This window comes from Melanerpes formicivorus, unplaced genomic scaffold (genome assembly GCF_026170545.1).
Source record: "Melanerpes formicivorus ecotype bairdi unplaced genomic scaffold, bMelFor1.0.p_v2 SCAF_6, whole genome shotgun sequence".
Lineage (NCBI taxonomy): Eukaryota > Metazoa > Chordata > Aves > Piciformes > Picidae > Melanerpes > Melanerpes formicivorus.
Genome location: NW_027142358.1, coordinates 12,238,215 through 12,250,978, shown reverse-complemented (window position 1 = coordinate 12,250,978; position 12,764 = coordinate 12,238,215). Strand labels below are relative to the sequence as shown.

The following is a 12,764-nucleotide window of genomic DNA, read 5'->3' as shown; positions in this document are numbered from 1 at the left end:
AAAGTGGAATTTAGTTGTCAAGGTGCTGTGGCCAGCTGCCAGCCCCCTGGCAGAATTCTCCAACAATGCTCTGTCTGCAGGGAGCATGGAGAAATTTGCCCTGACAAATGGTTACTCCTGTGGAGGCTAGCCATCAAGGGGCTGAGCAGAAATGGTTCCCATCCTGGGCAAAGAGGAACGGTTAACAGCTGGATTGCTCTTGCTTCTGGCAACAGTTCAGTGACGGCCAGGACTGAAGATAGAGACTAGGGCTGAGGAGCAGGTGCCAGAACACAGACCTTACTGACAACCTGGCTGACTTCAGAGAAAGAAGCATTTTCTGTCTGATGAAGAAGCAGTCTTCATTTCCACTGACAGGACTGGGTCAGGAGGTGAGAGATCCTGGGCTCTTCCAAGGCTAATGCTTGCCATGGATGTGGACAACCAATTACACTCTTGATATTTTCTAGTTTGTCTTGAGGCAAAGATCCATGCAGTGCCACAGCAGAGCTGTGCAAGACATCAATGCCTTCCCTATCACAAAGATTCCAAAAGACCCCTTGGTAAACAAAACCCAAAGGGGTTTGTTTAAATTACCTGAGCTAAGGTCTAAATACTGCTGAATGGAAGAATGTGCATACTAAGAAAGTCCCATTAATAAATCCGTTTCCTTACTCTAATTTCCACCATTCCTGGAATATTTTCACTGCTGCAGCCCCCTCTTCCTCACCCCATCACTGCTTCTAGATCATGTCCTTCCAGCCCTTAGATATTTCTGTTCATGCATTTTAATCTGTGCTGCCCATGGCCCTTGTGTATCCAGCCTGCCTCTCAGCCTGCCTCTGTCTTGCATTTCAGAGCCTTTGCTCATACTTGCAGCTCTTTTCTGAGCGGTCTCCAAAATGCTCACTGAAACCATTGGTCATTTTTCAGGTTACTTAACGTCAGCCCTGCTGCCCTCTGATCCCCAGACAGTCTGAAAATGCTGAAATCAAGAGCTTGATTACAGAGTTTGATTCCTGATTTTGGCATCACTTTGACTTTTTCAAGTGGTGTCAGCTAACAGCCCTGCCTTCACATAGTTGTCTGGGGCTGCTGTGTTTCAAGCTGTATGTGCAAACCCAGTTCCTACTGAGAGCATTACATCTTAATTCGGACAATTCTGGCGCAAAGCAAAAGCCACACGAGGAAACTGCAGGAAGCAGGACTGGAATGGAAAGAATGTTGGCTGGAAAAAGAATTGCAGTTTAAACGGGTTTTAAACAGTTTTCACTAGACTGTAAATAGGAATGGACTGGAAAACCAGAAAAAAATGTTCTGTGAATGTTGTTTGGATTTTGCAGTAACAACGTTTCAAGTAACAGGGAAAGTGTTATCAAAAGGAGATCAGAACTAAGCGAGGGATAGTGTGCATGGTGATACTTTTATCACTAAGTCTCTTGCACTCTAGTTGTGAAAAATTGCATAAAAGACATGGGCTGGTGGTGAGGAGCGGTGCTCACACCACTAGCCTTCAGGTCTTGTCTCAGCATGTTCTTTTTATAGTCTTGGACCTTTCTCATTTTCATAGGTCTGACTCACTGTTTCCAGAGGAGGCTGGACAGGCATCACCACAGTTTGGATTTACATACCTCTTCTGTTCCCATTTACAGCAGCAATTTCCACTGCTAAAACAGACTAGAAGTAAGTAGTGAGATTTACTGTGTGTCCTTAGGATGGGTTACTGTAGAGGCAGTGTTTTCCTTATGGATGTGAAGCTTCCTAGTGAGGAAAAAGTCCTAAAGAAAATGAAGTCCTGGCTGTAAAACATAAATTTGTCACTGAAACTGAAGCAATGATGCTTTTAGATTAAATTTTAAACTTGAATCTGTGGATACTTAGAACATTTGATCCATAGGAAGGATATTCATGAAGTATCTTCCAACAGGGAGCTGGCTTGTTTACTCCTAGAAATTCACTCCTAGAAGTGCCAGCTGTTGAACTCCTCTGAGAAAATCACCAATTACAGCACCTAAATCATCTTGAAACTGTGGTGCCCTACTCCTTCACCCCACCTGTGCAGAAGGCAGCATGGTAGAGTTTGTACCACTTGCCGTGTGGCCGGGGAGCAATGCAAGTCCCACCAAGGCAGCTGGAGGCAGCAACAGCTGCGCTGCTGGCCTGGTGCCATTTGTTCCCATTGCTCTCTGACCACACAGCCGTGGAGGCTGCTGGGAGGAGGAGGGCCAGGCCTCCTGTCTGCCAGCGGACAGATAGGGAGGGGTCAGTTTTGGAAGCACAACCAGCTTGGGAAAAGTTCTGGAGTGCAACTCCTTCAGTGAGAAGTCTGGGAACTGATGTGCTGAACATCAATATGAGGCCCTGGGCCTGCAGCGAGGCTGCCTGGAGTGTGATAAGATCCTCTGAGACTATAAGTCCCAGTATGCAATATTAATCCTCCAGTTGCATAAACTTGCACCCCGGCCCGGGTGAGGTGGTAGGCAGATGGAGCTCCTCTGAGTTCCTGATACGGAAATGAGGCAGCTGTGCCCTTGCCACAGTCTGGCTCCTCTGCCAGGTGAAGTTGCACTTCCTCTTTCCAAGTTTTCCTTGTGAGAGAAAAAAGGAAATTTCTCTGGACAGCAGGGTGAATGGATGGATGCTAAATTTTAATTCCAGGGGAGTGCCTGAGAAAGGAGAGGTCAGGATAAGGGGGTCAGGACAGGGCAGGAGGGTGGGTGGTGGCTTGCAATGTGTGAGGCAGTGAAGTCACTGGCTGTTCAGTTAAGAGTGCAAGTTCAGTCACCACTGGGGCAAAAACTGGGCCTTGTCCTCAGGAGAGATGACTGAGCCTATGCTAACCCAATAACCATGAAGAGAGACTGAGCAAGGTCTTCTGTGCCCAGCTGCCACCTGATACTGAGATAGTGCCTTTCAGGCTATACTAGCTGGAGGAGTCGACACCCTCCTGGACAGGGGCACAGGGATGGTGCTGGGGGCAGAGTGCATCACCTGGGGCTGGGGGGGAAATGAATTCCCAGAGGCCCGCTAGCCACCTGTTGCTCTCCAGCTTTGGTAAAAGCTGCTCCAGGCCCCAGCTCCAAGGAGGGAACGTTTGGTGCTGAGCGGTGCCTGGCCGACCCTTCGGTGCCGTTTTTGCCGTTGTCTTTCCCGCCTGGCTCTGTCCCGCAGACAGGGCCCAGCGCTCGGAGCTGCGGAGGCCGGCCGCACTGCCTGCCCTGCTGACCCGACCGGCAGCGGCTCCCTTCCCTCCCTCCCTCCCTCCCTCCCTCCAGCTGCCTTCCCCGGCTTTGCCTGGCCAGAGGGTGCCGCCGTATCCTGCTCCGGGCCAGCAGCGCGGCCGCCACGTGGCGCCCGGGGCCCTCCCGAGCGGCCCCCGCTCCCCGCCGGACGGGGCGGGCTCTGCCAGCCGAGCGGGACCCGCGCTGCCCGTGGGGCGGGGCCGGCCTGGGTTGTCCCGGCACGGCTCGGCTCGGCTCTGCACGGCCGGACCTCGTTCAGCTCGCCCGGCCCGCCTCGACCTCGGCCTCGACCTCGGCCGCCCATGGGAAGCGCGGCCCGGCGGCGGCTCGGCAGCAGGAGGCAGCGGGGAGACTCCCCTGGCGGCCCCGCTCGCCCGTAGCTCGGCGGGGCATGCCCGGCCCGAGGATGCCGGCCTGGGGGATCCTGCCTATCACGCTGCCCGCCTTCACCATCACCGGCATGTGGATCGTGTGAGTGCTGCGGGACGGCCCGGAGCCGCCCCGGCGGCGGGGCCGGGGCCGCCCGGGCTGCGGGCAGGAATGCTGTGGGTTGCCCTAGGGCAGGTGGCTGCGGGACGCCGGGGGCCTGGAGGATGCTGCGGGCCGGAGTCTTGTGGAGCATCGCTGGGCCCGCGTCGTACTGGGGCGTTTCTGCACGCTCAAGTTGCTCCCACACGTCCCCATACCCCCCCAGACACCTTGTGTGAGAGCTGCGTCCCCTGCAGCAGCGCTGGCCCGTGCCCCCCTGGCCTCATACCACTGGCACCTCCTGGGTTCGCCTGATCTTGTTCAGACATGGGTGCGGCTGATACTCAGGTGTCGTGGCAATGGCCCTGGGAGCAATGCCACCAGCCCAGTTTCTGTAGTGCCATAGGAATCCACCCTGCGTGGAGGGATGGGAGGCACAGCTGAACATTTGTTCGTCGTGGTGGAGGCAGAGTCAGTATCAGCTGGGTGAGCGGCGCTAACCCACCCTGCTGATCCCTTCCCTGGGCCTTGGCCTTGGGATCTCGGCTGGTCTGTCAGGCATCCAGTGCCACTGCTACAACAGCAATGGGACTTTTCCCGAAGGCACAGGGACCCCCAGTGTAGGTGATGGGGCTTTCTGGGGTGTGGGATGGAGCAGGTGAACCCCACCCATGCAGGTCGATCTAAGAGCTTCACCCCTGTGAAGCTTCATGACAAAGCTGTATGTTGACCCTGGTGTAGGGAACTCATGTTTCAAGTTTTTCCCCGGGATGCCTTACAAAGCCCTGGTTGTCTCTTGTAGGTGATTCTGGAGCCCCTTCAGCCCTCAGCAGTGCAGATGGGAGGTTCTGCTCATGGTCCTTAGAACCAGAAGTGCCCTGGAAAAGGGGGTTTTGGGTCCTTTTTCTAATCCCATACAAGTCCTGTAACCACCTGGGGGATGCAGTGGCCCTTGTCAGTAGAGCGGCAGGGTGAGGCTGGGCTGCTGATGGGGCCATACTGGGATGCAGAGCCCTGAGGAGGAATGGGCCAAGTGGTGGCACATCCTGCTGCAGGAGAATAGTGCTGTTTGTGCCTCTTAGCTTATTGCCCCTTCCCAGGAGGGTCTGCAACAGGGACTGGGTGCTTGGTGGGCCATCTGAGAAGTGGCTGGGTCAGGGATATGGGGGGAGGGCAGTGCTCTTGGTGGGCGGCCCTTGGGTAGGCAGTGCTGCTCCTTGGTTCCCCCAGACTGTTCCAGTGCCCTGGCAGCTCTCTGCTGGCATCATCCTGGATGTTACCTGGCCAACTCTGGCAGGAGAGGGGTTTTCTTACTGATGTTGGGGCCTATTTTTAACAGCCACAGTGGCAATTTGAACAGTGTGTTGCCACCTGGTGCTGTGGCTGCCACACAGAAGGACTTCCTAGCTGTCTGGGCAGGTCGTGGGGCTGAGATCCCCCTAGAGCTGAATGGAATACATGTCCATGTTCTTGTCACACTGACCGATGTGCAGGGGAGACTCCACAGAGATCAGCAGTGCTGATCTGTCCCAAGTGCCCTGCCAGCGCAGCAGCTACTGTTCCAGACTTTTAGCTCTAGGTGCGGGGCAGCCTGGGGCTGGGGGAAGCAGGACAGAGCCCAGTGGCCGTAGGTTGACACTCTACACAGCTCTAGCCTGGTAGACAGCCCTGGTGCTGAGGTGGGGGCTCTGTGGCACAGCCCCCAAGACTCCTCAAGAGTCTGGGGATCATGGCAGCAGGATGGAGAGGAGGTGCACAAGAGCAGGTGCAAGCACGCTGAACTGGAGCAGGAGGTGGCTCTTGGCAGGGAGGAGGGTACCAGGGAGGGGGGCACGATAGTGGGAGCTCCCTGGAGCATGGGCTGGGCTTACGCACTTAGGTTTTTTTGTTCTGCTCTGTAAAGCCAAGAGGTGCCACAGAGCGAGTGCTGGCCTCTGCCACACAGCGAGGGCTTGTAACCCCTGCTCCTAGGACTAGTCGAGTGATAACCAGGAACAGGGATATATGCAGATAGGTGGCTGCCTGCAGTAACCCTTGTTATTGTCTCCCCTAGGTATGCCATGGCCCTCTCCAATAACCACATTTGCCCTGTCCACAACTGGTAAGGCCTGGAGGGGCAGCAGGGGCTCTTCACCATGGACCAGCTCGGTTAAAGACCTTATAATGCCTCATTCTCCTCCAAAACTGTCCCACTTGAACCATGTCGCCAGATAGCTGAGGTCTCCCCTGCACCACTTCCATGCTGAACGGGAGGTCAGGGACCAGACTGACCCTGTGAAGGAATGTGGGAATAATGGGGGAGGTGGGAGCATTGATGGGGGTACAGAGCCACCTTCTCCCCCAGCAGACATGGTGGTGACAGTGAGGAGCATAGTTGACCAAGGGTGTGTGTCTCCTGTCCAGCCCAAAAGCCGCTTTGGGGAGCAGAGCTGCTTGGGAGCTAGCTGCTGGCAGGGTTGAGATCCACATTTGCAAAGCAGTGAGGATGCCAGGGCCAAGTAGGGCTATCAAAAGTCACCCTCCCTTCCCTGTCCGGGCTTGCCTGCAGTTATGGCTGTGCCGGTGAATGGTTGAGCCCTGCTGTAAACCAGACTGGGAGAAGGAGACCATTGAACAAACACAGCATGGAGAAAGTATGAAAATAAGTGGTCAGGGAATTACAGAGGACTGTGTGTCTCCATGGGAAAAGTTGAAGCTTGCTTGCTTGAGGCTAAATCTGGCAGTACCAGGGGGACATGATGGCCCTGTAGCACTCAGCTATCCCACAGGCAGAGCTGCCAGCAGCACCCTGGGATGGGGGACAATGTGCATGAGGGGCGAGGGCTGGGAAAAAAGCCCTGTTTGCTCTCTTGGCAGCTTCTTTTGCAGGGCTTTCAGCTGCTTGTACCTCCTTAAAATTCTGTCTAGAAAAATCCACGTTAGTTTAATTCTTTCTGAAGTGTTTGAAGAAGAAGGGAAAAAAAATAGTCTGCTGCCATTTCCTGCCTGATGTCTGATTCTGCCCTAGGAAGAATGTGTGTTGGGTTGTCTCCTGCACAGCCAGCCCTTAATGATGAATAATGCTTCCCGGCCTTGGGCTGCTTGCTTTAAACAAAATAATGAAAAAACCCTCCCAAACCAAACATGGCCCCAAGAGCAGCTCCTGAGGAGGCCATGGGGCTCCATGCCTCGCTGGGGTTTCGTGGTCAGAAAACAAAGCCACCGGTAAACGAGGAGACTGAAAAAATACCAGAGCCCAGCCAAGCCCTTTCCAAAAAGCCTCCCTAACCGTGTGCTTGCTGAGCGGCTGGAAGCAATTGATGGACAGCCTGAGCCAGAGGCAGCATGGTATTGTCCCCCCAGCATGGCTCCTGTCCCTGCCTGGAGGCTGGAAGTGCCTGAGTGGGGCCTTTGTGAGCACAGGGGTGGAGAGGAGGGCTTCCTACCTGCAGGGTGCCTAGCTCCACCTGTGCTCCCACCCTGGGGATGTGTGGCAGGTCTGGCACATAGGTGGTCCCACTCTTGCCTGGGGCATGGGGCTGCAAGAACCCCTTGAGCCCAACACCTCAGCCCATGCACCTAGCAGGTCCATATAGCCTCCTGCCCCACTCTGGCCTCTCTCTTGCAGTCACAGGGACTCTGGGTGGGCAGCAGAGGCGCAGGGTAGGGGGCATTCTGTGAGACCCGGGTACAATGCTCCTGGAGGATGCTGTTGGGTGGTGAGTTAATCTCTGGAGGGGCTTAGGCCTAGGGTGTGGGCACATCTCTGGCATCAAGCTGCGTTCACTCGGGAGCAGCTCTGCTGGTCTTGAAAGGCCTGTGAGCAGGAGGCAGGAGGATCCCGGGCAGCAGCTCAGCTCTCCTAGCTGGTGCCTTTGCTCCTGGCAGGAATTACAACCAGTCATGCGGTGTAGATGGCCCTGGTTCTTGCTGCACACTGGACCACATCCCCCTTGTCAGGTGAGTAGCCATTGGGGTGGGTATGCAGGGTTGGCCAGGGGTTGAAGCTTCTCTGAGAGCTACCCTCAGACAGCCCAGGAGTGTGTCTTTGGGAGTGGGGCAAGCACTACACCCCAGTCGCCCTGTGCTGAGGGCTCTCTGGGCCTTGTCTTGTCCCCGCAGCAAGTGTGGCACCCTGCCTCCTGAGAGCTGCTTCTTCAGCCTCATCTGCAGTCTGGGCTCCTTCATGGGTAAGTGCCTACTGTGGGGCCAGGAGTCACCCTGCAGAGCTCACCCCTGGGCAGCAGACAGGCAGGTGGTGGGGGGTCCCAGGTAGCAGGGTGTGACGGGACTGTACCTCTCTCCTGTAGTCATCCTGGTGGGGCTGCTGCGCTACGCCCACCTTCTGGAGCGCCTTGGGCCATCCCTTCTCAACACCCTGGGGTTGGCCACTGGCTGGGTCTGTGCTGCAGGCCTCACTATGGTTGGAAACTTCCAGGTAAGGCATATCCTCAAGGGGCTCTCAGAGGCATTGGGGGTGGGAGGGGAGCTTAGCTGGAGTGGGTCTGACAGTGCTTGGCAGTGTAGAATTTGGGATGGTTGTTTTGGTCCATCCATGCAATCCTTTGCTTCTGCTGGGTACTGAGCAGGCACTGGTGGTACACATATAGTTTTGGGTTCAGATTAAACTGCTGGGTTTGGTTTAACCCTTATCTGAGATCATCTGCACAATCCATCTCCTCCATAGTCATGTGGCCCTGTGTGGGCAGGGACACACCAGCCAGCCAGAGAGCGTTCCGGCCTGGCCAAGCTGCTGGCGTTCCCACCATGGATGTTTGCTGCTCAGGGGGCAATGCCAGGAAACGTGTCTGGGCAGAGCTTGTGCTCCAGTGTCTGGAGCAGTACAGGGCTTGGCAGCAGACAGCAGCTCACCCCCATGCCTGCACTGCCAGGCACTGGGCTCCCAGCAGCTGCCTGCTCTCTGCCTGCTGCTGCTGGTCACTTCCGCTTGGCCAGAGGCAGCTGCTGACGCTGCTCTGCAGGAGAGCCTTCACTTGCCCTGATCCCCCATGTGCTCCACTGACAGCTCAGCAGCTCTGCTGAATGCAGGCCTGTGACCCCCAGCAAGGTTGCTGGCCCAAGGGGCTTGAGAGCTATCGCCCCACAGATGGGAGAAATAGAAGGATTACAAAATTTCAGCTGTAGGTAGTGGGTCCAAATCTGCTCTTCATCTGGGAGCTGGACACAGCAAGTTCCCTGGATCTGCTCTGGGCACTGCCTGCACCCTTGCCTGGACACAAATTCATCCCTGGAGCAGAGCCATGCCAGCACCTGTGATCTCTCCCTTGCAGGTGGATCATGCCAAGGTGCTGCATTACATCGGGGCAGGGGTGGCCTTTCCCACCAGCATGCTGTTCCTGCTGCTGCAGTCCATCCTCACCTACCGCATGGCCAAAACCCGTGGACAGTACTGGACTGGCCACTTACGTAGCATCCTCACCTCTGTGGCCTTCCTCACTCTTGTCTTCAGTATCCTTCTGAAGTGTGTGGGGAGGAGATCTGTGATGGGCTGGCAAAAAGTGGTCCTTGTAGGGCCTAAGCATCTGATGTCCTCCATCCTTTGGTCAGGCAGCAAGGCACAATGCCAGGAGAGAGCTGGGCAGGGGGCTGAGGGAGAGCAGCTTGCCGCAGGTGTAGGCTGGAGGAGCAGCAGTATCAGGGCTGTGCAGGGTGTGCTGGTGGGCATCTCTTGGGGCACTGGGGTGCCCCACATCTGATATACCTTGGCTTGCTGCAGCCTAGTTCAGCCACTGCTGCAGAGTGGAAGGGCCAGTTAACTGTCTGGGGTTTTTAACAAGACAAAGGTATGTCAAGCCCTTGGCACTGCAGAGTCTATCTGAGTTACCTCTATGAAACCCAGCACAAAAGTGCTCTGTGCAGGTGCCAGGCAGGTGCATGGCAGCACCTCTGCCAGCCAGGGCTCAGCAGCAGCCACTGGCTGACCTGCCTGTGGGGTGAAGGAGGATTTGGTGAGCTGGAATCTGCAAATACTGCACCAGGGAGAGTGGCACAACAGCAGATGTAGCAGGGCTGGAAGAATGGTCCCAAGTGTATGGATGGGGAGCCAGGGGCTTATTTGGAGCTGACCTTAGGGATAAATTTGGAAATAAGATGGTGGTTACTGGGAGGGAAGGGAAAAATCATGCAGTGTACACAGGTCCCCAAGAGGCTGGTGTGGGTCTGGCTGGGGGTGAGCAGCACAGGAGAAAGCCTGGGGGGTGCTGATGGGCCTGAGATGTGCCACCCTGGCCCTGTCACCACAGCAGGCAGGCTGGAAGCAGGCAGGAAGCTGGGAAGGGCAGGAGTGCCATGAGGCTGTGCCAGATGGGAGGGACAAGGAGGGCATGTAAGGACAAGTGAGACAGGACTGGTGCTTGTCTGCAGTGGTCACTGGGGACTGGGAGAAGGAAAGCAGCAAGCCATGGTGGGGTTGGTATGGGAAACAAGCTGAGGCATCTCCTAGTGGGATTGGGAGAATAAGGAGAAGGCTCTACTCTGTGCACTTGAGGTCCCTGCCTCTTCAGCCTCCCCAAATCTTGGTCTTGCTGACAGAAGGCAGGCAAGGTAAAGGCGCCACCTGGAGGCTTCACCTCTCACCTGTGGAGGCTCTGGAAGTAGGTTTCTGTAAAGATCCCCAATGGGCATGAGAGAAGCATAAAGAAACTCTGGTAGCAGTAGGACCTGGTGGAGAGGGTGCAGGCCCCTCTTCTGATGTGAACCAGCTGGCAGCACAGAAGGATGAGGAGTGCTGCAGGACTGGGATGCAGCAGCCCAAACCACCTTACTGAGAGGATGGAGGGCTCAGGAGTTATATTGACTTTAACTGCATGTCATGGGAGGATGGGGATCATAAGCCTGATTTGAGGAAGAGGTTGACAGGTATGAGCACCAGGGTGAGACATCTAGGCACCTAGCTTGCCCTGAGGACTGCAGCCTGAATTCCTGCTGCCCCAGCCTCTTCAGAAAATCCCTTCCTGCCATCAGAACTGTGATTTACTGAGGCTGGGTATCACCACCTCACCCATGCCGGGGCCCTCCCAATGCTGAGGGGAAGCATGTAGGGTTTCTTTGGTTTTGAGGTAATGGGGTGTTTCCTCTGGAGGAGGGCTGCTCATGGCCACCCCAGCATTCAGTGGCAGTGGGGCATGATTCTCCATGGGATGGTTTGGGTCCATCTGTGCTTTCCTTGATGGGGATGCCCTCAGGTGGTGTGTTTTTCATCCAGGAGAGCTTCGTGCTGCAGCATGTGGCAGCCCTGTGCGAGTGGATGTTCATTATTGATGTCCTGGTCTTCTACGGCACCTTCACGTTTGAGTTTGGGGCCATCTCCACAGACACCTTCTTGGTCCTGCTGCAAGCCAGTCAGACCACTAAAAGTTACAAAGGCGAGAGTGGTGTGTCCAGCACAGCCCAAATCCACAGCCACTCAGAGGGCCTGGCCATGGCCTGACCGCAACAGGAGGCAGGCTCGTGGTGGGGAGCCCCAAATTGGGCTCTTCCAGTGGCTCCCCTGCCTTGAGCGCCTCCAAAACCACAGCTGCCTTGGAGTGCGTGTGTGCATACACAGAGACATGTGGTGCCCTTTCTTCCTGGTGGGAGCTGCAGCTGGGGCTCCTCTGGCAGCCAGTGTCACCTGAAGGAGCTACCTCCTCCCTGCCTGCAGGGTTTGAGGTCTGTGCTGGGTTACAGGGATGCCGGCCTGGTGCTGCTATCGGCAGAGCCAATATTTGCCCCTGCACCTTCCCCCAGGCTTTCCCCGGCTGAGTCAGCAGCTGTTCAAGGCAAACCATATAGAGGCATCCTTCTGTAAGGGGCACAGGGCAACAGGGGGCTTACCCTCCCTTCCCCAAGTCAGTATGATATGCTGGGAATGGGAGGTTTGCTGTTCCTCCCTCTTCCACAGCCACAGGGGGAGGGTTCAGCAGAACAAGCCTTCCAGACAGTTGCTGTGGCTGTCAGAGAAGCCAAAAACCCAGAGTGTCTTTTCCCCTTTTCAGGGAGGTGATGGCAATGCTGGTCTGTCTGCATCCCCAGTGAGAATGGTAGTGAAGGGTCTCTGTGCCTGCCTGCAGGTAGTGCCTTGTCCTGCTGCAGGATAACACCAGCAGCCCTGGCTGGGCCACACTGGCCCTCCTGGCTAGAGTTCTCACTGCTCAGGGCCTTTCATGCCTTCAGCGGGTGACTTTCCCATATATTTTCAGCTTGGAGAACTGCTGAAGCAGGTTTCAGTTCCTGTGCCACAGCGTTCCTGTGCTCCCTGGTGGTCAGTTAGATTAGGGAACGGTTCTCTGCATTTACCATCACACCAGGAATGTCCTGTCCTCTAAGCAGAGTGTCTACAGAGCAGCAGGGTTCTCCATAGTTCTGCCAGGCTGGGGTGTCCCACCAGAAAGCCTGCACCCTCCAGCCCTGGCCTGCCAGCCGAGGGGTGGGCCACTGACAGCCTTCCCACCATGAGAGCGCAGGCACAGAAAGGGGAACCATTTCTGTAGGGCCTGAGGAAGTTCACACCCCATTGTGGTTCTTCTGGGACTCCTAAATCCGTCCTCCGGTGCCTTTCCCAGCACTCAGCCCAGCCAGACCTGGGTGTCCTGGGCAGGGGCTGGAGTGGAGGGCTGGGATGTAGAGTAGGGTGGATGTGTGTGTATGTATGTGTGTGTATACAGAGACTATATATATATATATAGATAAAAGTTTTCCCTTGTCCCGGGAGAGGGGCGTTTGCTGCTGCTGTGAGCATTGATCAGGTTGGGCTTCCTGATTTGCCCACCTTTCCAAAACTGGCCTTTAAATCTACCAGTATATGTAGTTCTGACTTTTATATCTAATATATGTTTAAATATATATATATATATATATATGAAGAGAATAGTAAATTTACAATAATAAAAGTGAAAATCAGCCACGGGTGAGGCAGATTGTCCTTCCCCCAGTGCGGGCTCAAGGAGTGACCAGCTTTGGGGCACAGTCCAAAGGGGATTTGGGGCAAAGGGTCCTGTCGCTCCCGGGTGACAGCCCCAACCACGGAATACGTTTCCCTGTCCCCAGTGTCAGGCAGGTGGAAGACAAGCGGCTTCACCTGGGATGCCGCAGCCA

At 55.6% G+C, this 12,764-nt stretch overlaps 1 protein-coding gene across 2 annotated transcripts; it reads left to right on the top strand.

Annotated features, from left to right (window-relative positions):
- Window positions 1-1,570: 1,570 nt before the first annotated feature.
- TMEM150A (transmembrane protein 150A) lies at window positions 1,571-12,568 on the top strand. 2 transcript variants are annotated; one of them, XM_068139744.1, is made up of 7 exons: window positions 1,571-1,662; window positions 5,743-5,790; window positions 7,557-7,628; window positions 7,791-7,858; window positions 7,979-8,106; window positions 8,960-9,137; window positions 10,874-12,568. In XM_068139744.1, the coding sequence occupies exons 2-7, from the start codon at window positions 5,750-5,752 to the stop codon at window positions 11,116-11,118; spliced, it is 732 nt and encodes a 243-aa protein (XP_067995845.1). In that variant the 5' UTR covers window positions 1,571-1,662; window positions 5,743-5,749; the 3' UTR covers window positions 11,119-12,568. The 2 variants fall into 2 exon arrangements, with proteins under 2 accessions (XP_067995845.1, XP_067995844.1); XM_068139743.1 differs by lacking the exon at window positions 1,571-1,662 and adding an exon at window positions 3,444-3,692.
- Window positions 12,569-12,764: the final 196 nt, after the last annotated feature.